Source organism: Drosophila eugracilis, unplaced genomic scaffold (assembly GCF_018153835.1).
Source record: "Drosophila eugracilis isolate 14026-0451.02 unplaced genomic scaffold, ASM1815383v1 contig_2088, whole genome shotgun sequence".
NCBI classification, from domain to species: Eukaryota; Metazoa; Arthropoda; class Insecta; order Diptera; family Drosophilidae; genus Drosophila; species Drosophila eugracilis.
Genome location: NW_024572964.1, coordinates 1,337,737 through 1,360,498, shown reverse-complemented (window position 1 = coordinate 1,360,498; position 22,762 = coordinate 1,337,737). Strand labels below are relative to the sequence as shown.

The window sequence follows — 22,762 nt, the reverse complement described above, 5'->3', positions numbered from 1 at the left end:
TGAATAAATCTGTTAGCCATAAATCTGTTAACGAAATGTAGTTATCGATTGGTACATGAAATAATCGAATAGGCGCCTTTTGAAAAATTCTCAAGATAAGAGATAAGAAATAGCCACGTTTGCAATTTACAAAATGGCCAACCAAATGAAGAAAGAGACGCATCCATATACAAATTTTCATATATTTATAGATATATTTTTAATAAACAATATACATTTAGTTGGAACATAGTCATATAAAATCCAAATTACACAACTCGTTGGCGGTAACAAAAATACATATGTAGGTACACTATAAATTACACGAATATAACAAAACAAACATCGTTTGATTTAAAGCCACATTTCTGTTGAAAGTCATGATAAATTCCTTATTGCGTTCCAATCTGAAAGATTAATATTTCAAAAATGAGGTCAGCGGTTTTCCTGGAGTTGGAGCTCAAATGACTATACTTACGATAACAAGATGGCCCTTATCACGAACCACTCCCGGCTCAGCGCCCGTTTGTATGTCGATGACGCCGCCCTTGCCCTTGACCACGTTGTGTTCCACCCTGTAATAAGACACCCATATGGTCAGAAGGAAACACTTTCGGGAGAACTAATTATGAACTTACGAATCTCTGTCAACAATGGACACGATAGAGGCCGTTCCAACGGTATCAATGATATACGTGCTGAACTCGATGATACGCGGAATGATCAGGATCAAGTCTCCCTTGTCCTTTTTCAGCTCAAGCGGTATCCGGATGACCATCAGGTCGTCGTTGTGGTTCGTCAGCGTGAAGTCGATCTTCTCCAGTGGCAGGCGATGCTTCTGCTTGTAGGTCTTGCCATCCAGTACATAGATTGCCTGGTTGCTTAGTAGGATGAAGCGGTCGCGAGACTTGTAGCCATGTCTGTCGAACTTAGTGCAGAAGGACTGGTATTTTAGCTGTTCGCTGCCAAAGCTGCTGGCCACAAAGTCGTTGACCCGCTGGATGTGCTCCTTAGGTATGCGATCGTCCTGGAACCAGGTGGGCACACTGCTCTCATAGTTAGTCTTCTTGCCCTTGAATACCTTTTCAGCAAGGACCTTCAGTTCAAACTGCCGCTTTTGCTGGGGCGTCAGTTTCAGTCGGTATATCCTGGCCAAATGGAGGCGATGCAGGCGGTGAAGGATTCCGGAGGCCTCCTCACAGTGTCCCGGGGCGTGGGGCCAGCTCTTGTCCAGAACTTTGGTAGGTAGCTCCTTGGCCAGACGGAGCAGCCACATTCGCTTAGCGTTGGCGATGAAGTCCTCATTGAATCCATTCGGAGCATCGTTCCTTGTAATAAAGCCCTTGATGAAGGCGCGGATTTTATCGGCCGCCTCCCTGCGCTTCTTGGCCGCTTGTTGGGCCAACTGTCTGCGGCAGTAGCTCTGCAAGATGATCACCTGTGCGCGCAATTTCAGGTACTTCCTCCTCTGCATCAATCCCTTCCAATGCGCTTGGATAATGGCGGCTATCTCATGTTTCTTCTCCTGGTAGGCATCTTCTGTATCAAAGAGGGTCCTTGGCCAGCGGATGAATAGTTTGGTCTCGCCCACCCGGTACTTTTCTTCGTCCCAGCCCAAATCCTTTACCAGCTGCTGGACTCCCGCCTTTGGTCCGCCAGGACCCTTGTAATTCGGCCACGTGGACTTGCTCAGTGATTTGTAGCGCTCCAGGAAGAGCTCATAGGTGCGACGGTAGGCGAAACCAGCTCGCCTTACCCGAAGGTTCTCCATCAATCCCAGGTACTTCACCTGATGCAGCACCAACTCATCGTTGAATACGTTGGCAGTCTGCAGATCATTGGGCTTGATGCAACGAATGTAGCTGGGCTCCTTGCACATAAGGATGTCCATGAGGTTGTTCAACGAAGCTCGGAACTGGGTGATGGCCGTATCCGGACGCTTCAGACTGCGGAGCTCCTTCTCTGGGAAACAGCTCCTCACAATGCCATTGCCCGCCTTGCTTAGGGTTTCCTTCAGATCCCTGAACAACAGATCGTTGTTCTTGTCCAGGAAACCATTAACGCTGTAAGTGACCTCGCCGGCATAGTGAACCAAACGGAACTCATCGCGCAGCATGATTTTCTTGATGTGGGCGGGAGCCTTTTCATGGGAAACGTAGTGATGGTGCTGGGTCAACTTCTGGGTGAGCTTCTCCAGGAAGGTCTTATCCGTGGGCTCTCCCGGTCGCAGGCACTCCTCATCGAGTATGGAGATGATACCCTTGTGCTTCTCCTCGATCAGATTGCAGATCACCTTGTTGTCAAAGTACTCAACGGGAATCCATTCGATGCCTTCCCTCCTGTACTCATCCTGCTCCGATTTAAGGGTCAACTCGATGAACAGCTGCTGCAACTTTTCGTTGCAGAAGTTGATGCAGAACTGCTCAAAGCTGTTCTTCTGGAAGATCTCAAAGCCATAGATATCCAAAATACCCATTACATTGTTCCTGGAGGCACGAGTTTCCTTCGCCTGCAGCGAGATATTGAGACGCTGGACCAACCACGAGAACAATCTATCGTAGACAGCCTTTGCCAGGGCATCCCGGGCATAGATGGCCAGTTCCTGGTTGAGCGGGGAGGTCACCACATCCCCTCGGGCATCGATTGTGCGGTGGGTCAAAGCAGCCTCCAATTCGCTGGCGTTGACACCCAACAGACGAGCGGCGGTCACCACCAAGTCCCGGCTGTTTACCTTGGCATTGCCCTCGACCTCATTGAAGCCAACGTTACCCAGATGCAGGATACTGGCCACAATTCCGAAGATCTCGCGCTGCTCCTCCTGGCTGAAATCGATCACACTGAGGGCCTGTTGTACCAGCTTGAAGCTTTCCGCATCGTTGATGCTCGCCACGCTGCCGTTTTGCTGTGAATTGAACTCAAAGATTAGATTTTTAGTTCCAGTTGTCTTTAAGAGATCCACTTACCCCGTCGGTCAGGTAGTTATATGTGCCCAGAGCCCGCTCCAGACGCAATTCCTGTAGAAGAGTCTCATCGGCACCGGCCAAAAGCTGGTAAAAGATGTGGAAGTTTCGCTCGCCTCTCATTTGGGCCACCACTCTCGACTTCTCCAGCAGGTAGTTCAGGATGTTGCCGCCGATCGGAGCTCCCTTGAAGTCGAACTGAATGTCCATGTACTTGCCGAACCGGGAGGAGTTGTCGTTTCGGTTCGTCTTGGCATTGCCAAAGGCCTCTAGGACGGGGTTGCTCTTCAGAAGCCTATCCTTGACACCCTCTACGGTGGTCTGGTTTCCCGAGCAGGCGGCTATGAACTGGAGCACTTTCTTGGAGGCCTCCGTCTTGCCGGAACCACTCTCTCCGGAGATGAGTACGCACTGGCCACGGTTCTCCTCGATCAGCGAACGGAACGCATTGTCCGTCACCGCGAATCTGGAGAGGATTACAAGTTATTTAAATCTTCTTTGGTATACATTTTTTCACTTGAGACTCACACGTGTGGGGGCATCTCATAGAAGTGCTTGTTCCTGTACGCCTTGACATGGTCATCGGAATAAATAGGCAGCTGCTTGTAGGGATTCACGGAGATTAAGACTTGGCCAATATATGTCTGCAAAGAAGATATATTAAGAAATGAAATAAATAAAAATTTATTACTTGCTCACATAAATCAGGTTCTCCTGGAAGCGCTTCTTAAGGTTCTCGATGAAGGCCTCTTCGCTCTGGTAGTTTTCGAGGAGCACAAAGTCCTGGACTCCAGCACGATCTCGTTCGTGCAATCCCGTCTCCATTTTGAGTTGAGAAGTAAAACTGAAAAACAAAAACACCGAAGAGAAGGATGAGGGTCATTCTTAAAGGAGAATTTTCTGTGATTTTACCGATTTCCTGAAAAAACCCTCTACATAAGACTTATCATCAACTTTTCTAATCTCCCTGAAAGGGTTGCCATGTTTAACCGCCTTGATTAGGACAAACCTCTTGAAGAACACCGTAGAAAAGCCCCATAGAAAGCCGAAAACCCATAGATAAGATTTACGTAAAGTTTATAGAGTATACGAACAATAATTTATAACTGCCCTGCGGAAATGAAGACTTCAGTGGAGAATGACAGTGACCCATGGATTGGCCTATTCGGAATCCCGTGACTTCATCAGATATATACAATAATATTTTATCTGAGTCTGAATGCAATCAAATCATCGGAATTCGGTATTTATAGAAGTATAGAAATAATGGTGGACAGGTGCAATTCACCTTATCAATGCCATATTTCATGGGGCCAGGGGAACTGGGTAAGAGCTGGCTTTATTGGCTGACTGCTCCAGTTCTACTGATACGCGCCGGGTAAATCCATATAAGAAGCGATTATGCAATGGACTTTGCGGTCAGTAGTGCTCGACATGGAGTGATTGATCTCAAGAAGGAGTCTTTAAACTCTTTTTCATGAAGTTCACGTAGTGTTTTCACTATCAAAGCGTCAATTGGGTAATTAATCAATTAGCTCACTAATTCACTTTTATATAGATAAGTTTCCTTTGAGTCGATCTCTACCTGGTCATGGTTATTCGATTATCCTTATTCCGCTGCGACTAAGATTATTCCACAACACTTGGGTTTACAGAAATGGACGGTTCTCTGGAGGAGTTGTCAGATTTCGCGCATATTCCGCCCTTTGACGGCTTCGGTGGCAAACTAAACCGATCCGGTGGAAGTTGGGGCGTTTTAACCATCAATACTTCTCTGCTCTACATATCAATTGGCCTCGTCGCCGTCGGTGTTTCTGTATTTCAGTTGTTTTTTTTAGTCAGCACATTTATCAACGATAATATACCTATGGCTGTGATGAGGAGAGCAATACCGCCAATCAGTCCCCGATTAGATAGCGCCTTTCGCGAATAAACTCGGGACCCGATTTAGGAAACCATGACAAGAACGCAGCAACGCAAAGAATTCCGGAGCTGGGCATGGTTGGGCATGGGTGTCATTCCAGGTATCTGAGATCACGATCAGTCTGGTCGTATGCGTCAATCCTGAAGTTCATCTCCATCTCTAATACTTCGTTTGCCATGAATCACAGTCGTGAATCAAGTACGTGAGACTGGATGTTTGCATACTACTTTTTGTAACGTACTCGAGTATGAATGAAAGATGTTTGGAGTAACCCCTGCAGTTCATAAGTTGTAAGTGCAATTTAGATAAACATGTGTTCCAGTATACTTCATATACGTGAAAGATATTCCCTACTTCTCGTAAACAAAAGGATTAATTCAAGTTAAGAACTAAAGAAAGCAACTTATTTCAGAGAAACACATCATAAGCACATACATATTTCACTAGTAAATCATTTGATTTAGAAAGATGAATCATTAAGTGACTTTGTGTTAAGTCGACTTTAATTTCCAAATATTAAAATTTAACATCTTCCTTGCATCTTTTTTATTACTTTATTACTTCTTACGCTTCATAATTTTTATTTTCCATCCGTTCACAAAATAAGGACTTCATTTCCAAATACATTGAGGACTCTTCTTAGTTTCAGTTCCCAATTCACTTTAACTTTCACTCAAGATCAAGGCAGCTTAAGAACTCTTGGGAAATCCGAAATTATAACTTTAGGCTTCAAAGATTTTCAGATGACTGACTCAGTTTTGTTTTTTTCTAAATCAGAACCCAAGCCCGACTCAGAAAAGTACTCTAGCGAACATTAGCACTGTGTTATCAGCTATCAGTGTGCTAAAATATAAGTCATTGCCGAATGCAAACATTGTAAGCACACACACTCGCCCTCAATTGATGTCGCTATTGTTGTTTCCCCCTTTGATTCTACTTGCTCTATTTGCAATAAGAAAAGGGGATCGATGGGGGAAAATCGAATGCCTGACTAATTACGAAATGTTTGCCGGCGAATCGAAACGGGAAGACTTCGAGGAATTCTCTGAGAGACCGCAGACACGTCCCACTTCTGGAGGCCAAACTAACTCACTGCAAGTCGATGTTTGTCACATAATTGTTTAATTGCACGTAGGACAGATTGATGGGGATAGCGAACTGTGTGGAGAACCTTATATGAACACATCACATAATGGGCAGTGCCTTTTGCAGTCACTTCTTGGCATTCTAGCACCTTTCGCAAATCAAAAGTCGCCCGAGATTATGCTACGTCTGAGGTAAAAGGTAACCACAAGTGAGGCAGAAACTGATAAGGTTCTGCAACTCACAGATACTCGTCATATGTAGCCTATAGTGGCAGTTTGGATGGATTTCCGAAAGTGTGGGCCAACTTAGGCTCGCAGTTATGATAGCAGGCGGGGATTCAACTCAACAAATTTGATTGCTGTTGAAACAAACGTACGGATATTATTGATTAGATAAACTCGTTAGGGGATATTGATAAATATACATTATGACTGAGTAATGGGTTGTGAGAACGTGAGTTCTAAATATATGTAATCAATATAAATTAAAAGAATATTTATTGGAATGTGAGAAGTTCTACATTTTACTACTTCTTCATAAAGGGCATCAAAAGCCTTAGTTTTTATCTTCCCCTGAGGGAGTCGTTTGTGCCCGCTTGCTCTGCGCATTCTTTTTATCCCCACTGGAGAACTGGTTTCTCCGATCCAGAAAACTCCACGTTGTGATGTAACCGAGAGCTGGCGGCTCTTAGTGGTATCATACAACTCGTAAACATGTCTACGACAACACGACCTATAACGGAACCCAATATCATGAGTCCCACCCAAACACAAAAGTTCTTAAACTTTTAATCGCACAGAGAAAAAAACGGTATAGCTAGTATGAAAAATATTTGAAAAAAGTATGATAAGTTGAAAGGAAGTTTAAAAACAAAAATAGCATTCAAGATTGTTGCTCAAGGCAAATATTTTATGCATTCCTACTAACTAAAGGGCTGTACTTTTGATTGCGGGTGAGATTTTCCTTCAGTGCTGTGGGCTTACTTCATATGCATACAAATGACGTCATATATCAAGAAGCAGTATCGCGGGATATTGAACTCTTTGAGTGGAGTTGGGAAAATGCAGGGCTGGCAGAACCATTAAAGACCTGAAAAATTGAGATTGGAGAAGGGCAAGCAGAAGGCAAGTGGAAAGATCCCACAAAGCCCCCATGATCATATGCAAATTAATGAGCGCAGTTATTAGAACGGTGCTTGATCGATCCGAGATCCAAGATCGAGATCGAGTTCGAGCTCGAGCTCGGGATGGAAAAAAAGTAAAGAAAGCCAGCCGAAATTTGGGCCATTGCATGGGTTTATTATTCTAATGAGAAAACCGGGCACAAGATGTGAGATTATCACAGATGCACCGGGAGCATCTTGGCTTTGGTTCTATAAAAAGGGAGTGCAGCTGCAGTGGTCAGGTTATTCCGAGAGTGATCATGGATCGAAGAGTGACTGCGACTTGCTTGGGTAAGTATGGATGAGATTTACTAGAAGAAATTCATTATCGAGAGGGGATATCCTTTCAGTTATCCTTCAGCTGTTGGCCAGCGGATTTTGTTTCCAGGACAAGGCTCCGGTGCAGACGAGCCTGATTGCCGGACAGGCCAGGAACGCTAAGCAGGAACAGATGCTGGATGATCCGGTGGGAAGTGGCCGCGGCATCGACGAGCACCTTCTGAAGACCATTGGTAAGGGCGGCATCAAGCTGGTGATGGCCTCGGGCACTCCGACGACCACCCCGAAACCGTCAGTACAACACCATTACTATTATCCACCAGAGGATCAGCAGCACCCGCGTCAGTATGGCTATGGTCCTCCGCCGCCCTGGTCGCCGGCACCGCCCCCAGTTTACCCACCGCCACCGCAACGTCCTTGGGCGCCACCACCACCTCCAGGAGGTCAGCCCTACTACAATCCGTACTACAATGGCTTCAACTATTACGGCGGCTATGGGGGCTATGGATATGGGGCCTATGGCTATCCCGGCTATGGCGGCTATCCTGGGTATCCCTACTATCCCTACTATCGTTCGTCGGCAGGCGGGGAGGTCGATAACCAACTACCCGGTCCCGACGGACTAACACCCCCCGCCATTCCTGGCGTTTTCCAGGGCAGGGCTGTGCTATCCCAGAACTTCCTCGAGGGCAGGAACAACGCCAACATCGTGCCACTTTACCACCTACTCCAAATGGCCAGGGCTTAAATTACTGCACATCAATCCTTAAAAACTGAATAAACTCTATGCTACAAATTGCTTTTCAAGGCCTTTCAATGCTTTTCTTACTAAACTGGGAAATTATAATTGCATTAGTTCAGAGTAACTTTGATTTCTTTATAACTACTTACTGGTGAAGCAGTCTTAAGAAATCGAATCAGAATATATTTCAGTAGATGTAGTATAAGAATACAGGTTTAGCCGAAAAGCACAATAACTCTGTCTTAACTGCTGGTATAAAAAGAAATCTTCATTAGAAACCCAACTAAAGTAAATAGAAAGGCCAAGAGGTGTTTCTTTTTAATCAACTTAAGATCAACGATCATTTAAGCCATGAGAATATCTTTGGATACAGAGCTTTGCAAGATCATGTTCTTGAATGGATCATTCGGCTTGTAGAAACCCAGAAAGGCCGCTGACCGAAAGAAGCGATGATCGAATTCGTTCAGCCGATCGTCATCGCCATTTCTCGCACTCGCAAGACTGGAAATTTAAATTCAAACTGTTTGACTTAGCGGGGCGGTAACGAAATACAAAAATCTGGACTTGCGGCTGCTGAGTCACCCGCTTTAGGGGACAAGGCTTTGGGGCCCGGTTCGAGGAGATCTTGCCGGCAGCTGTGACGCATGCCAAGTGCCAGGGTTTCGGATAACCATTCAGCTATAAGTATTAAACAATCAGCGAAGGCATTCGCCCGCTGTTTTCTTAGCTCATTGCAGCCATAAAAAGCGTCAACAGCGGCTGATCTTGAACGCGATTTACTGCCAATTGCAAAAAGAAAAATCTGCTGAAAGCGCTGCCAAATAAAAAGTCTCGTTTTTTACCTTTTGTGCTTTTTGGTCGCTCCAAAACAGACTTTTTGCCCGTGCTCACGTTAAATAAGAGCTGTGGTCCGCGGCTTCCACGAAAAGCCCTTACTCGACACTTTACCAGACTGAACAAATCCGAGGTGCGATGTAATTTGGATCCCAACACGAGCTGACACTCACTCCTCCGCCGAAAGAAATGGACTGGAACTGCTCTGCCTCTGGGTTCTTCGAGCTCGCCGATCGAAGTTTTATGACAAGTGTTGGGGGTTTTTGAAATACTTGGATTTTGTGATCGCTTAGGTACATTCGATTGTATGAGGCATATGGCCATATTGCGGTTAAGCGCTTTATGAGGGTGGATCAGTAGAATCTCAATGGAAGATAATATAAGATTGGGAAGCCAATAACTTATGTAAGAAGGTAATACTTTAGATTCAATGTCATGTACTCATTAGTTAACTTCCTTAAAGATCCTTTCTATTTAATATAAATAAGAAACTGTCTCTATAATTCCATTCAGCACATCGTGTTCTGTAGTGAATGACATTATCTCGGAATGGACATTCACAATATAGGGCATAGCCATTGTCAGCAAGACTCATTCAAGTCTTGTGCCAATCTTTCGTGGAAATGGCGATGTGCTTCGATGGTTATATAGACGTTTATGATAACCACTGAGGTCTTGCCGTTTCGCCTTAACTTTAGTATCTTATCAAATCAGCGCTTTAAAAGGAAATTACTGAAAGCCATACTGCAGCCGGCCAGAGTGATAGCACTAAAGACAAGGAACCAGGAAAAAGGCACCCTGTACGAATGTACATTGTGCATGATCAATAGTCATATCAGTAATATTGGTTGAACCCACAGACAAGATAACGCCCCCGAATTCCGATAAGAGAAAGTTCAAGTTTCCAGATTTTAACATTTTTCGGGTGGGTGTGGGTCATTATGCTACGAGTATATGTTAGCAGCCACATGACAAGCCTGTGCGATAATAAATATCGCAATTACCCGAACCAAAAGGCGTGCAATTTTATTTCCTTCTTCGGTATTCGGTTCTTCGTTTGTTCTTGTGGCCTTTGTGTTTGTTTGGCTTGTTAGAGTTGGCAACAACTTTGCATTACATCATTACCAAAATAATCTTTTTTGTGAGCCTCTTTTTTTCCCCTCTTGGTTTTCCAACTCGTTTAATTTGAGTGCCAAGTGTGAGGCAATGACATTGAGGGCAATGCTTCATGCACCTGAAAAAAGGTGTTCTAAAGAGCTTTTTTGAGAGGAAAGTTGAATACAATTTGTAGACACCATTATTTTAGACTCCAACTGCTCCAATAGGTATTTCCAAGTGTGAAGTTGGTTATGGTTATTTGTTTGTATTTAAACAGCTGCCAGATTTGGCGAATCATTTGGTTTCGTTTTCGATCCATTGCAGTTCGTTTTTCTGTTGACCCTCTTTGTGTGTCTGCCGTCTGTTTGTTCCTGCTATAAAACCTGGACAAACAAACTTATACCTGCGGAGTGAGGGAGACAGACAGGTGGAACCGAAGCATTATACATATATCCTCATGGTCTCTGTGGAGGATATGGGGTGAGTCCCCCGGAAGCGAATGGCAGAGGGAGGGAGACGGCGAAATTGAGGTGCCTAAACGCTTGCTTTATTAGAGGAGCATCACCATAAACCAGATCTCTTCGATTTGCGGTAACTCGCACACTGAGACAAATTCGATTGAGTTTGAATTCTTCACTTAGATAAAACTGAGAGTCTTACTAAACTCTTAGCTTTTGTTGCACAAATATCCCATAAAATAAAACGTAGATAAATGTTTTTTCCAGTGCACTCCTGCTTTTGTTGCTCTTTTCGTGCTTTTGTAGCTTTTGTTGCGTTTGGTGTCCAAGTTCAAATCGTGCAAAGGAAAGAAAGCAGCGGAAGACGCTGCAGATCACGACCACGGGCAAACCGGCAGAACCGCTTTTTTCGTATTTTTTCTTGTCTTTTTTATTATTAGTTTTAAACTCATGTGCGCGGCGTGGAATCGCTGCTTTTGGTGTCTTCTTCGGTGCCCCGGACATTTGTTAGTTGTCAGGATATGCAAAAATTGCGATTGTAATTGATTTTACAGGCCATCCCGCCGCGGTGTTGGTGGATTAAGAAGTTCGAGCTGTCCACCAGATTGACAAGTGGACGGCATAGTTGTAATCGGGGGGGCTAAGTACCCATAATTTCACAAACTGTCGCCCGAAGTCGTTAGTTTTTTGTTGCTGTTGTTTGCGCTGCTCTACCTGTTTGAATTTCTTTTTCGATGCGGGTACCGTTAGCTTGACCCGGTAAAGGTGACGTTTAAATGTTCACCGCTCTTATGGTGCTTGTTGTTGTCGGTAATTTTGAAAATCGAGGCTAGGCCGACATATAGTATTCGAAATCGGTTGGTTAATGTCAAGCACCGCACGTCCACCGCATGCAAATTAGTATCCAAAAAAGTTCTCGACAGCAAAATTTTATTAAAAACCGATTTCCGCACGCGAGCGCGCACCTTGCCAAAGTTGAGGTTGAAAATAAACTGACTTCGATGATTTCGATTTGCCGCCACATTCTGCGCTCAGCTGTGCAGCGGATAGTGCTGGCAAATCAGTCTTTTCCTAACCAAAAGCTACTTTATTCTACGTTATTTGTAATTTCCCTAACAGCCGTATTGGCGCTTTAATTTCGATAAAATTGTTAGCTTTCTAACAGAAGTATGCATCGTTTTTTAACAGCATCAGTGGAACGGCTCTGGTGGATGTTATCGTTATCGGGTTCAAATTTGATGGCGGACGTCTTTTAATACCTATAAATAATATGTAGGTACAAATTGCTAAATCAATATAAATCAATAGATTTTATGTATGCCATAACTATTTTCCGTAAGTCTTAAATTAAGTTTACTAGAAACCATTTATATATTCGTCTTAGATTAATCTACCAATTTTATTTCTCCTCTCTCGCTTTCCTTGCCATAACAATGTCATATTGATAACTAGTCTAGGAGTTTAAAGCTATAACACAACATTATACATATTGATTTGATCGCTGATAAATGTGTGTTCCAAGAGTGGGTTGTCTTTAAAAGCAGCCATTCTTCGATCCCAAAATGCGCGAAACGGAAAGCTTCGAAAAAATACCTGTAGTTAAAAGTCAAAGTGGTGTGGGGATCAGACTAGGCTAAAGCCCTGAGTTTGCTGGATGGCCTGCAGAAGCTTGAACTTGAGGCGCTCTTTGGTCTTGTAACGCGGCAGGTCAAGGAGATTGAAGCAGGTGTGAGCCACGGGGAGGAATCGTTCGTCCGGGGTGGGTTGAATGGTGAGCTGGAAGCATAAGTTTAGATATGAGGATATTTAAATATAATTTAGGTACTCACTTTGAGGGCTTTCATACCCTGGATTGGTATACGATCGCTGCCAGTCAAATAGAGAAGGAAACTCTTCTTTTCTGCCTCCGACAGATCGTGAATGACCTCCCAGAACCATTTGATCTGTTCCAAGAAAGAAGGTCAAGCTTTTATATCAACTGGAGCTAAAGAAACTCACTGTATCATCACCCGACGTATAGCCCTCTCGGTATTCGCAGTTGTCCTGCAGTACCTGCCAGTCGTAGTCCTCATTTCCCACCACGACGGCCATCAACTCCTGAGGGTGGAATATGTGTATAACCCGACCGGAGCACACCTTCATGAAGCCCTTGTGAAATGCAGTGTAATGCAGCTCGACGGACTTGTTGAACACAAAATCCACATATAGATTCACGAACTCCTGCCTAAAGTTGAAGATTGATAAGCAAGGGTATCGCTATATAAAGGGTGATGACACCCACCTGTTTTCCAACGTTACGGCTATCTCATTGCCATTCGGCTTAAGGCACTTGGTCTCCGCCTCGCCAAACACATCACGAGATATTTCAAAGGTCAGATCAAAAACTTCTTTGAAGTCTTCTCCCTCGTAGTCCAGCAGCGACTGCATGGAGTTGGCTTCCGCAGGCGAAAGCTGGCGAAGATCGCTGAGATCTACTGGGTTGGACAACAACTTTTTATACAGCGCCAGCGGAAATGGCAAGTTGATGATCGTAAAGTTGTATATAGCCAGACCGCAGAGCACGCCAATCAGGAAGTACATGTTCTCCGTTTCGAAGGAAAGATCTGCAAACCAGAGAAAGCGTGACTCCTCAAATTCCTTAAACATGCCGTACTTGGGATCGAGCAGATCTTTTAGCAGCAGCATGAAGAACTCCTTGCGTACGCCGCCCGCATCCTCAGCCTCCTCCCCATGGAATTTAATTTTCAGCGGCTTTTTTAGGTCTCTCTGTGAGTAGCGCTGCAATTCCCGGAGGGAATCCTGTACCAGATTTTCTCGCGTCACATTTAGCACAATAAAATGGGAGATGGGCATGCCGTAGTTGAAGAGGTTATATGCCTGCAGGGTAAAAAATATCCATCAGCTCCGAAATCTTTCTTTATAATATTAACCCACATTGGTGACTGCGTTGGCCATGGCAGAATGCATCTGCAGCGCCTGATCCGCTTGGAGCAGTGCTGTTTTTGCAGTCGGATCGAAGAGGAATGAAAAATTGCAAATATTGAACTCGCTGGCAGTATCGGCCATGATCCACTTAACGTACTCCTGCTGCACGTCCACATAATCCCCAAGATCAGGCCAGTAAAAGTTTTGATAGCTTAATAGGTCATCGCGTGAGTTGTTGATCAAGCAAAGCGTTTGCAAAAGCTTTAGGATCACCTCTAACTCAGTGTTATGTGGCAGCAACTGGAATATACAAAGGTGGAAACTAGATTAGCACAGGTCAAAATTAAATTGAAAATTACTTGCCCTGTGACGCCTCTCGGCACTGGGACTGACGGCAGTCAAGCCCATATTGAAACTAATTATATGGATAACAACGTGCAAGAAGTTCTGGACAAGATGCTCAAAGTACTCAGCTGTTGTTTGGGACAGCCACTTTATCAACACCTTGCGCGGATTCTCAGTCAACTTTAAAATGGCATTTGCAAAAGGAACATGAAGTGACTTATAGTGCTTGGAGTTTACAAACTCATGGTAAAGCGGTAGCAGAAGGTATAACCGCATGCTCTCCATATCCGCAGGCGAAGAAACCAGCGAACCAATTAGCTCCTTAGTTAGATTGTCCCAGATCTAAACAAAGCACAATTATCAGGAATGTTGGTTGTATTTTTGATTAGTGAACACTTACCACCTGTTTGATGCTTTCATTTTCCACAGCGCGCAGATTGTCGAATGCTAATTGAGCTGCCTCGAGATCCAGTCCATGGTTCCGAACAGAGCAACCGAAGTGTCTATCGTGATCCAACAGGAAGGACCCATTCAAACAAGCCTGACTCTTAAATATCAGCTCAACAGAGCTGAGCAGATCCATGTCGCTCTGATCACTCTTCTTAAAATGAGCACATTGCTTTGTAACTTCAGCTGTTAAAGCCAGGATCTGGGATTTTTGTCTACAAAGAAAAGCGGTATATATTCACTGATATGGAGACTGCAGACTATAATTACCTGTAGTTTCTAAAATCTTCTGGCGGCACCTTGTCCATAAACAATGTTGTGGTCACAATTGACTGGTCTCCACCTGAGAAAATTTGTTGGATGACTACTGAGACCCTCGCATCATTGGACTGAAGTAGAGCTGATCCACTTGGAGACACCCAGGGGCCAATGACTACCTGTGGCAACATCAGGCTTTTGGTACTCCTTGTGCCAAGTTGCCCGGAGCTGCCCAGACCGAAGGCATAAACTCTGCCTCGCGATGGGACCAACGCCAGCGTGTGACGATTACCACAGGCCACCTGAGTGATGGTGCTTCCCATAAGTTCCATTACCATTCTCGGCAGCATCTCATTCGAGCTGGAACCATGACCCAACTGGCCATAGGCACCAGCTCCGCAGGTGAACACCCCTCCCTCATTAGTAAGAAACACTGAGAACTCATCGCCGCAAGCCACAAATCGAACGCCGAGGGTGCGCAGGGTCTTCAGCTGGGTGGGATAATCGCGATTCCTGTCGTCATTCAGACCAAGTTGCCCACAATTGTTCCTGCCCCATCCGAAAACCGCACTGGACTTGGAGATTAGGAACGAGTGATTGCCTCCACAGGCAATCGAGGCCAATGGAATTCCCAGAAGAGTGGTCAGTCGGCGGGGATAGTTGCTATGCGTCAACTCTTTGGGTGAGATCACGCCCAGCTGGCCATAGATGTTAGAACCCCACGAATACAGTTCACCACCTAGAAAGGTGAAGTAATAGTTGTCAGAAATTTTTGTTGGTCCTACTGTGGTCTTAAACTTAGGCCTTCTCTTATCTTTTTTAAAGGTCTGCTTGCATTTTGATAATAAGATACGTTAACATACATAACTAAAGATGACTCAGGAATTGAAATAAAGTGGGTCGGAAACTTCGAGACTAAGACCGATTCTTGGTTTGAAGGTTATCAATTGTGACACGTTCCCGTACACTATATTCTTTAATAAAAAAACTAACCAATTTTATCGCAACGTACAGACTAGAACACAAAAGGATTTCAGCCCCTCACTTACAACTGGTGAGCGCAAGGCTGTGATTGTTGCCGCAGGCGATTTGGACCACTGTCTTGGAGACCAGTTGACGCACCACCTTGGGCAGCTTAACGATTTCCTGTTCGGTGGCATGTCCTAGCTGACCGCAATCGTTGACACCCCAGCTCAAGACCTGTCCCCAATCTGAAAGGGCCAGCGAGTGGCGGCTGCCGCAGGCAATCTGGATGACCACATAGTCTTGAAGTTCCGGGATAAGCACTGCAAAGAGTCGCCATAGAATTGAGTTCGGGACTTAGGATCCGTTTACAGCAGTCGCTTATGAAAGACAAGTTGGTGGTTTGGTGATGAGATGTGGGAGTGGAAAGACAAGTCGATTAATGAAGATTACATACGAAATGGCGACATACGTGGCCTTTTGGTGGGCAGTTCGTGTCCCAGTTGGGAGTGGTCATTGCTTCCGCAGGCGTATACCTTTCCGTTGGAGGTCAGGAACAGGGTATGCCGATGTCCGCAGGCCACCTGCTGTATGGCGGAGTCCGGTGTCCAGGGGATCTGACTGGGTATGAGGATCTTTCAGGAAAAGGTATGGTGGGATGAATTAGTAAAATCAGAACACCGCTGCAACAAATTCATCTGTCCACCTGCTCATCTTCGATCCCGCCGAGTCCCAATTGTCCATGGGAGGTGCTGCCCCAGCAATAGAGTTCCCTGGCCATGCTGGCTGCCATGCCTCTGAATCCAACCTCACGTTTCTTGGAATTTTTGGGTAAAGTGATATATCTTTTGGTGCTAAGAGAATTTTCGAGAAAGTCGCCAGTTTTTAGCTACATTATTTTCCGTCCAATTCTGCCCCCTGCTTTTTTTCTTGCTTTTGTTGTTTCCGAATTCGATTCCAACGTTCATGCCTTGTCAGACTGTCAATGTGTGTTACACGTGGGTATATATTTGGAGCCCGCTGTTTTAATTCTATCCTAAACACTCATTAACTATAATTTACTCTTGCATTGTTCTAAAAATTAAATATAAAAACTAAAAAACCAGCAACAAAAACACAAATAAAACCGGCCTTGCCAACTTATTGGGAAACAATAGGTTGGCAGTTCTGAAAATAATTTTTGGTTAGGGCTGCACCATTAAAAATCCGCTTTAAAACAAATTCAAATTCATGGGAAATAAGGGCTGGCGCTAATCCCTGAAAGGTGGGACTGGATGCTACCTTTCTATATGTACATTAGTTTTACAAAGAATCGTTACATTACTTTAATTAAAATCGATACTAAATTTAAATAGCTCTATTATACACTTTAAATAAAATAGCAAACAATTTTGTTACCTACTCTCTAAATTTATAGGAATAAATATTTGTTGTTTCCTAATATAAATAATAATAAATAAACTTTCATACATTAAATGTATTAATAATCTCTTATAAAAAAATAGTAAATTTAAAACATATGCTGTTATCATATTTCGCAGCCCTGGTTGCTATATCAGCCGTTGTTATTAGCCGCCTTTGCTGAACTTCTGACCTTTGGTCAACTGCGCTCGAAAGATTTGGCCGTATATTAATAGTGTTTATCAGAACTATCAACACTGGATAACCGCGCAAATCCAAAAGATTTAAAAAGCAGGAAAAGCTGCACCTGAAATTGTTGAACAAAAGAAAAACCGGTTGCCACGGGGATTGGACAACACATTGCGTGTGAAAAGAGTTGGATCAGCACAGGTGCGATTGATTTTCTCGGCAGTTTGCCACGCCAACAGCAGCGGAAAATATGCAGGAGGCCTACATCAACATTAACTCCATTCCCACCCACATATTCACGTGGGGTAGGTGGATTGAGGAAACCATAACCGAGAAGGAGATTGTCATCTGCATAACCGGCAATCCTGGTTTACCTGGTTTCTACACAGAGTTTGCAGGCACATTGCAAAAAGAGTTGGGTGATCTTCCAGTTTGGGTGATAGGTAAGTAGTTTTCTTATGCTCGCAGTGAGTCAGTCATAGTACATTCTTTTTGCACTTCAGGACACGCTGGCCACGATGATCCACCTGAGGCTAGCATTCGGGAGGTTCCTCAACTCAGCGGCAATGAGGAGCTCTTCAATTTGGACGGACAAATCAGGCATAAAATTGCCTTCATTGAGAAGTACGTACCGAGCGATGTGAAAATCCACTTGATCGGACACTCTATAGGCGCCTGGATGATCCTTCAGCTCTTGGAAAACGAGCGGATACGGAACCGCATTCAAAAGTGCTATATGCTCTTCCCCACTGTTGAACGGATGATGGAGTCGCCCAATGGGTGGGTCTTCACCAAGATAGCCATGCCACTGTATTCGGTGTTCGGGTACATATTCTTCAGCTTCTTTAATTTCTTACCAGTGTGGCTGCGTCTGATGCTGATACAGATATACTTCCTGATCTTCTCCATTCCACGTCAGTTTCTGGGCACTGCATTGAAGTATTCCAAGCCGTCGGTGGCGGAAAAGGTTGTGTTCCTGGCCGACGATGAGATGGCCAGGGTTCGCGGCATACAAAGGGAGATTGTGGAACAAAACTTGGACATTCTGAAGTTCTACTATGGAACCACTGATGGCTGGGTACCCGTCTCCTACTACGATCAGCTCAAAAGGGACTATCCAAAGGTGGACGCTCAGCTAGACACTAAAAAGATCGCCCACGCCTTTGTCCTGCGGCACTCTCAACCGATGGCGGGAATAGTGAGGGACATGATCCAGCAGCATCGACGGGAATGAGATAAATTGTCGCCCTGGCCACGACTGTCTGCCCTGTCCTTTTCCCAATCAACCAAAACTAACAGACTTTGAATTCGGATTAGGGTTACACGTCCCAATAGTAATTCCTCTATCGTCTTTGTGTGACAATTAGTTATTTTTTATTAGTATCTTTTTGCAGCTCTCGAAGGAAACTAAATATAGTCAAAAATGATTTATATTGCTTGAGTAGTGCGTTATTTTTCCGGAGATCCTGACCTACTGCGGGATCCGGACTTCGATCGACTGCCAGAGCGTGAACGGGATCGGGACCTTGACCCAGATTGAGAACGAGACCTTGAGCGAGAACCGGACTTGGAACGCGATCTAGAACGGGAACCCGACTTAGAGCGGGATCTCGAGCGAGATCCGGACTTGGAGCGCGATCTTGAGCGGGAGCCTGATCTGGAACGCGCACGAGAACCAGATCTATCCGATTCCCCGCCAGATTCGATGCGGTTTTTGGCCCGCTTGCGCTTGGTAGCTCCGTCACTGTCACTGCCAGATCCCGAGGCACTCCTGCTTCTGCTGCGCTTGCGACTGCCATCACGTTCACTGCCGCTTCCGGAGCCACTGCCACTTCGGCTACCACTGCGATTTCGGCTTCTGCTCCTGCTCTTACTCCGCTTGCTTTCCGATTCGGATTCACTGGTGGATATCGTCTCCTTCGACAGCACTTTGAGGCGCTGCTTGGCCGAGAGTTTCTCCTTGGTCTCCTTAACCGGCTTGGGCTTCTTGCCCTTCTTTTTTGCTGCCTTGCCACTGGCCCGCGGCTCTTCCTCGCTGTCGCTCTCGTACTTTTCCGTCTTTCGTTTGCGTCCGCTGCCCTTTTTACGCTCCGTCTTGCTCTTCTTCTTCGTAGGCCGTTCTCCCTCGCGGCGAGGGCCATCGTTGTCACTATCGGTGCCAGAAATGTAGTCATCCTTGCGCCCTCGGCCGCCTCCTTTTTTGCGCTCTTTTTCTGGAGCAGAGTCGGCGATAATGAGCATGTTCTTGGTTTTCTCGACGTACTCCTGGCGCTTGGCTAGCAACTGCTCCCTGGAGGTCTTGGCCTCCTCCTCGCGACGCTTGCGCTGCTCGGCCACCTTCACCTTGAATGCCTCGCGCTCCTCTTCCTGCTTTCGGCGCAGCGAGCGCTCTTCTTCGTCGATGCGCCGAGCACGGCCCACATGGTATTGGGCCTGGGAAAGAAGATCCTGACAGGTGTTCGCCTCAATGCCGGCGACCTCGATGTTGAAGCGGTTCTTGTCGCCGTGCACCGAAAGGTATTGGAAGTACCTGTAAAGGTGATTTGTATTTATATTATATTAAAAAGTAAAGAGCCAGAATGATTATATAAGCCTATTTTTAATTTTTCAATTCATGCTGATATTTTTGCATTAATCTGTAGTAGTAATCTGATCAACTTTATTACCATAATTAAGAATTAGATTTCACGTTATCATCAGTTACTTAAGGTGACGGATAACAAAAAAGAAATTATGATTTGAAAGATCTTTGCACTTACTTTTGAGCCAGCTCTAATTCATGGACCGCCTGCAACACAATTTCCAGCGTGGATTTCTCATCCTTGAGAATAGCCATGGCCAGACGTGAAAGTACCACAGCTATATTGAAAAGTAGGACAGTATCCTGGGGAGCAACGCGGCGGGCTTTAAGGAGCACCGCCTTGGCCTCAACCAACTTGTTGGCTCGAAGATATGCTCTAGCCAGATATTGCATTACCTCTACGTTGTTATGCTTGTAGAACTTCTTCATGCAATTTTCGTACATCTGAATGGCGCTGATGTACTGCTTCTGTTCAACGTAAACGTGTGCAATGTTCAGCCACACGTCGCAGAAGTCGGCGGTGGCCTCGCGCACCTGGGCAAAGATATCCCGCGCCTCGATCACACATCCTTTATGGGCCAGCACAGCTCCAATTCCATTGGTTGCCCAAATATTTCGAGGATCGTTGCGGAGAACCTACAAAGCAGATGATAAATAATCTCATAAGAAATTGGAACAGGAAGCGCGATTAATATAGACCTACTTGCTTAAATATGGCCAGGGCCTTCTCTTGATGCTTCCTCTCTTTTTCCTTATCTCTACTCGGCTGATGCAGTGTCTGCAAGGAAAAATTGCCTAGAGCGATCAATGAGTAGGCATCCGTAGAAGTAGCCGGGTTCTTAAGGATTGTTTCAAAGTTCTTCTGACCCAAAGCAAACTGCATCTTGGCCAAATGGAGGTTTCCAAGCAGGGATCTTGCATCAGGATTGTCATTGTTGATGTTTAGCGCATCTTTGAAGAAATCAGAGGCCACAAAAATCAATCCCTTATCTCTAGCCATGCAACCCAGCCGAAGGTAGCAGTCAATATAATTGGGATGCTCCTTAAGAATCTCCTTGTACAGCTTGTCGGCCACATCATAGCTGCTCATTGCCTCGTTAAGACGGGCCAAGTTGTACTTCATGGTGACCTGAATGGACTCGTAGTACTTCACATCCTTATCCATCTCAGAAGTAGCGTGCTTTAGGGCAGACTCTAGAGTGTCCTTTGCCATCTTTAAGTTTCCCAGACGGTAGTGAAGCGAGGCTACGTTGTTCTGAATCTCAGCGGGAATCTCATACTTGGCTTTATCCCGAAGAATGCTTGAAGCCGTTCCGTAGGCATTTAACGAGGCCTGTAGGTCGTTCTGCTCCAGGATCTGCGCCAATTCTATCCAAGCTTCAATGTCTTCAGGAAACTGTTCTGTGACCTTCTTGAGGTGAGTCTTCGCCATATCTCGCTTGGTTTGCGAGTTAGAGTGGGCGTACAGAGATCCGAGAATCTTCATGGTCTCGTAATTGCCCGGCTGAATTTTGAGGACTTTCTCGAAGCACTGAGCGGCCTGAAAATGTATACTAACTTAGTAATTGAATTTAAAGCTCAAGGTTTCTTTCCAACTTACATTTTCCGTGTCACCACGATAGATATACATCTGGCCCAGCCCGTAATGCGGCAAAACAAAGTTGGCTGGCGCGATCTGAGTTGATTGGTAGTAATATTGGAAGGCCTGATCGTAGTCGCTCTGAGCGTGGAAACTCCTAGCCAGCTGGTAACAGCTCTCGGCACGCATGGCCTCATTCTCAGTATTGTGGAAGGCGTGCAGCGCCAGATGGTGAACTTTCTGATAGTCCTTTTTAAAGAAGAAGTGATTGGCCAGATGATTAAGCACCATTGGATTGGCATTGTCGATGGTGTATGCCTTGGAAAGCATCTGAACACCGAGCTTATTGGACTCGGGCTCCAGTTGATTTAGTTTAAGCACGGCAAGGCCAATTAAAGCACCAACACATTGTTGATCCAGTTGGAGTGCGCGCTCAAAGGCGAGCTTGGCCTTCTCTGGGTTACCCATTTTCAGAAAGCAGTGGGCCATGCCAATTCTCACGTTCGCCGGGCAGTTTGGGTTGGTCCTCAAGGCCTTCTTGTAGAAGGCCATCGCTCCGCGGTAATCTTTGCGATTGAAGGCGATACAGGCCTTACCAAGCAGCGAAGGAATATTCGATGGGGACTGGTTAAGCACAAAATTGAATTGGGCATCAGCCTGGTCCATCTTGTCACCCTCTAGCAGACAAAAGTAGGCTCTGCCCAGCAGATGGCTCTGGTCGTACATGATGATTTTGTCGGCACTGGTGTACAAGTTGGTGGCCTTCATGAAGAGCTCACGCTTCTTGTCTTTAGACTTCTCGCGGTAAGCCTCCTGGACATAGTGAGCGGCCAGCATGTCCAAGGCGCGCATAAGGTCCTTGTCCGAGTCGCGGTAATCCTTGGTGGCGTCATCGCTGCGCGACTCCTCCAGCAGTGTGACAAAGTCCTCCGTCTTTTTTTGCTTGTAGTAAGCCAACTGAAAAACACGTATGCATGTGGAACCTCTCAAATTGTAGGTAGTTTTCTACATACCGCCACATTAACCCAGACATGTAGAGGTGCTCGCTCCTGCTTAAGAATGCTCAGTACCTCCGGACAGTCAGGCAGTTGATCTGGGTCCACCTCGATCACCTAAGTCAGAAAAAACCGTAGGTAAATTTTTATAAACTGAAATCCTTGAGCTGAAATCTCACCTCATCGGTGTCCTGCAAGGGAATCTCGATGCAGTTAGACATGGTTGCGGCGGCTTTAAGCCAACAAACTGAGCGATGAAAAACGGTTCACTTGCCCCTAAAACTTGTTAAAGCGTGCAAAATCAGTAACAGTAGCAAAATATCTTAATTCTTTTCCATTCCGGTACGCTTGCTAGAGGTGGCAGAAGAGTCGATTGGATGGGATTTCGATAACGATCATTCATCATTGATATGACAGTGATGCTAGATGGGTTATTTTCAAGCCGAATACCAACTGCGTTTTATTTTTTGAAGGTAATTGCAAACAAGTTTAATTTTGTTGAACCATTTTTTTTACTCATTAATTCCTCAAAAAATTTCTTTTAAGTTTAAATTTTT

General features: G+C 45.2%; 5 protein-coding genes across 9 annotated transcripts; 2 read left to right on the top strand and 3 right to left on the bottom strand.

The window, feature by feature from the left end:
• Positions 1-168: 168 nt before the first annotated feature.
• Positions 169-11,518, bottom strand: LOC108102845 (unconventional myosin IC). Of its 4 annotated transcripts, none has more exons than XM_017208039.1 (7): positions 11,237-11,518; positions 3,639-3,783; positions 3,468-3,583; positions 2,943-3,405; positions 618-2,881; positions 458-554; positions 169-386 (listed from the first exon to the last, which is right to left on the bottom strand). In XM_017208039.1, exons 2-7 carry the CDS (start codon positions 3,762-3,764, stop codon positions 372-374), a joined length of 3,081 nt encoding a protein of 1,026 aa, XP_017063528.1. In that variant the 5' UTR covers positions 3,765-3,783; positions 11,237-11,518; the 3' UTR covers positions 169-371. The 4 variants fall into 4 exon arrangements, with proteins under 4 accessions (XP_017063528.1, XP_017063529.1, XP_017063526.1 ...); XM_017208040.1 differs by lacking the exon at positions 11,237-11,518 and adding an exon at positions 8,975-9,843; XM_017208037.1 differs by lacking the exon at positions 11,237-11,518 and adding an exon at positions 5,432-5,617.
• LOC108102847 (U1 small nuclear ribonucleoprotein C) lies at positions 7,292-8,186 on the top strand. 2 transcript variants are annotated; one of them, XM_017208042.2, is made up of 3 exons: positions 7,292-7,402; positions 7,462-7,623; positions 7,714-8,186. In XM_017208042.2, the coding sequence occupies exons 1-3, from the start codon at positions 7,294-7,296 to the stop codon at positions 8,136-8,138; spliced, it is 696 nt and encodes a 231-aa protein (XP_017063531.1). In that variant the 5' UTR covers positions 7,292-7,293; the 3' UTR covers positions 8,139-8,186. The 2 variants fall into 2 exon arrangements, with proteins under 2 accessions (XP_017063531.1, XP_017063530.1); XM_017208041.2 differs by having other exon boundaries at positions 7,462-8,186.
• Positions 11,519-11,896: 378 nt separating the features above from the next.
• Positions 11,897-16,594, bottom strand: LOC108102857 (probable E3 ubiquitin-protein ligase HERC4). Its single transcript, XM_017208057.1, has 11 exons — positions 16,167-16,594; positions 15,918-16,095; positions 15,547-15,783; positions 14,510-15,236; positions 14,193-14,454; positions 13,811-14,134; positions 13,457-13,747; positions 12,804-13,399; positions 12,521-12,746; positions 12,352-12,465; positions 11,897-12,298 (listed from the first exon to the last, which is right to left on the bottom strand). The coding sequence occupies exons 1-11, from the start codon at positions 16,251-16,253 to the stop codon at positions 12,146-12,148; spliced, it is 3,195 nt and encodes a 1,064-aa protein (XP_017063546.1). The 5' UTR covers positions 16,254-16,594; the 3' UTR covers positions 11,897-12,145.
• A 420-nt stretch (positions 16,595-17,014) lies between these two features.
• Positions 17,015-18,481, top strand: LOC108102833 (lipid droplet-associated hydrolase). The gene is made up of 2 exons (XM_017208024.2): positions 17,015-17,493; positions 17,554-18,481. Exons 1-2 carry the CDS (start codon positions 17,301-17,303, stop codon positions 18,282-18,284), a joined length of 924 nt encoding a protein of 307 aa, XP_017063513.1. The 5' UTR covers positions 17,015-17,300; the 3' UTR covers positions 18,285-18,481.
• LOC108102832 (RNA polymerase-associated protein CTR9 homolog) lies at positions 18,402-22,585 on the bottom strand. Its single transcript, XM_017208023.1, has 6 exons — positions 22,385-22,585; positions 22,224-22,322; positions 21,232-22,167; positions 20,335-21,171; positions 19,810-20,267; positions 18,402-19,580 (listed from the first exon to the last, which is right to left on the bottom strand). Exons 1-6 carry the CDS (start codon positions 22,424-22,426, stop codon positions 18,500-18,502), a joined length of 3,453 nt encoding a protein of 1,150 aa, XP_017063512.1. The 5' UTR covers positions 22,427-22,585; the 3' UTR covers positions 18,402-18,499.
• Positions 22,586-22,762: the final 177 nt, after the last annotated feature.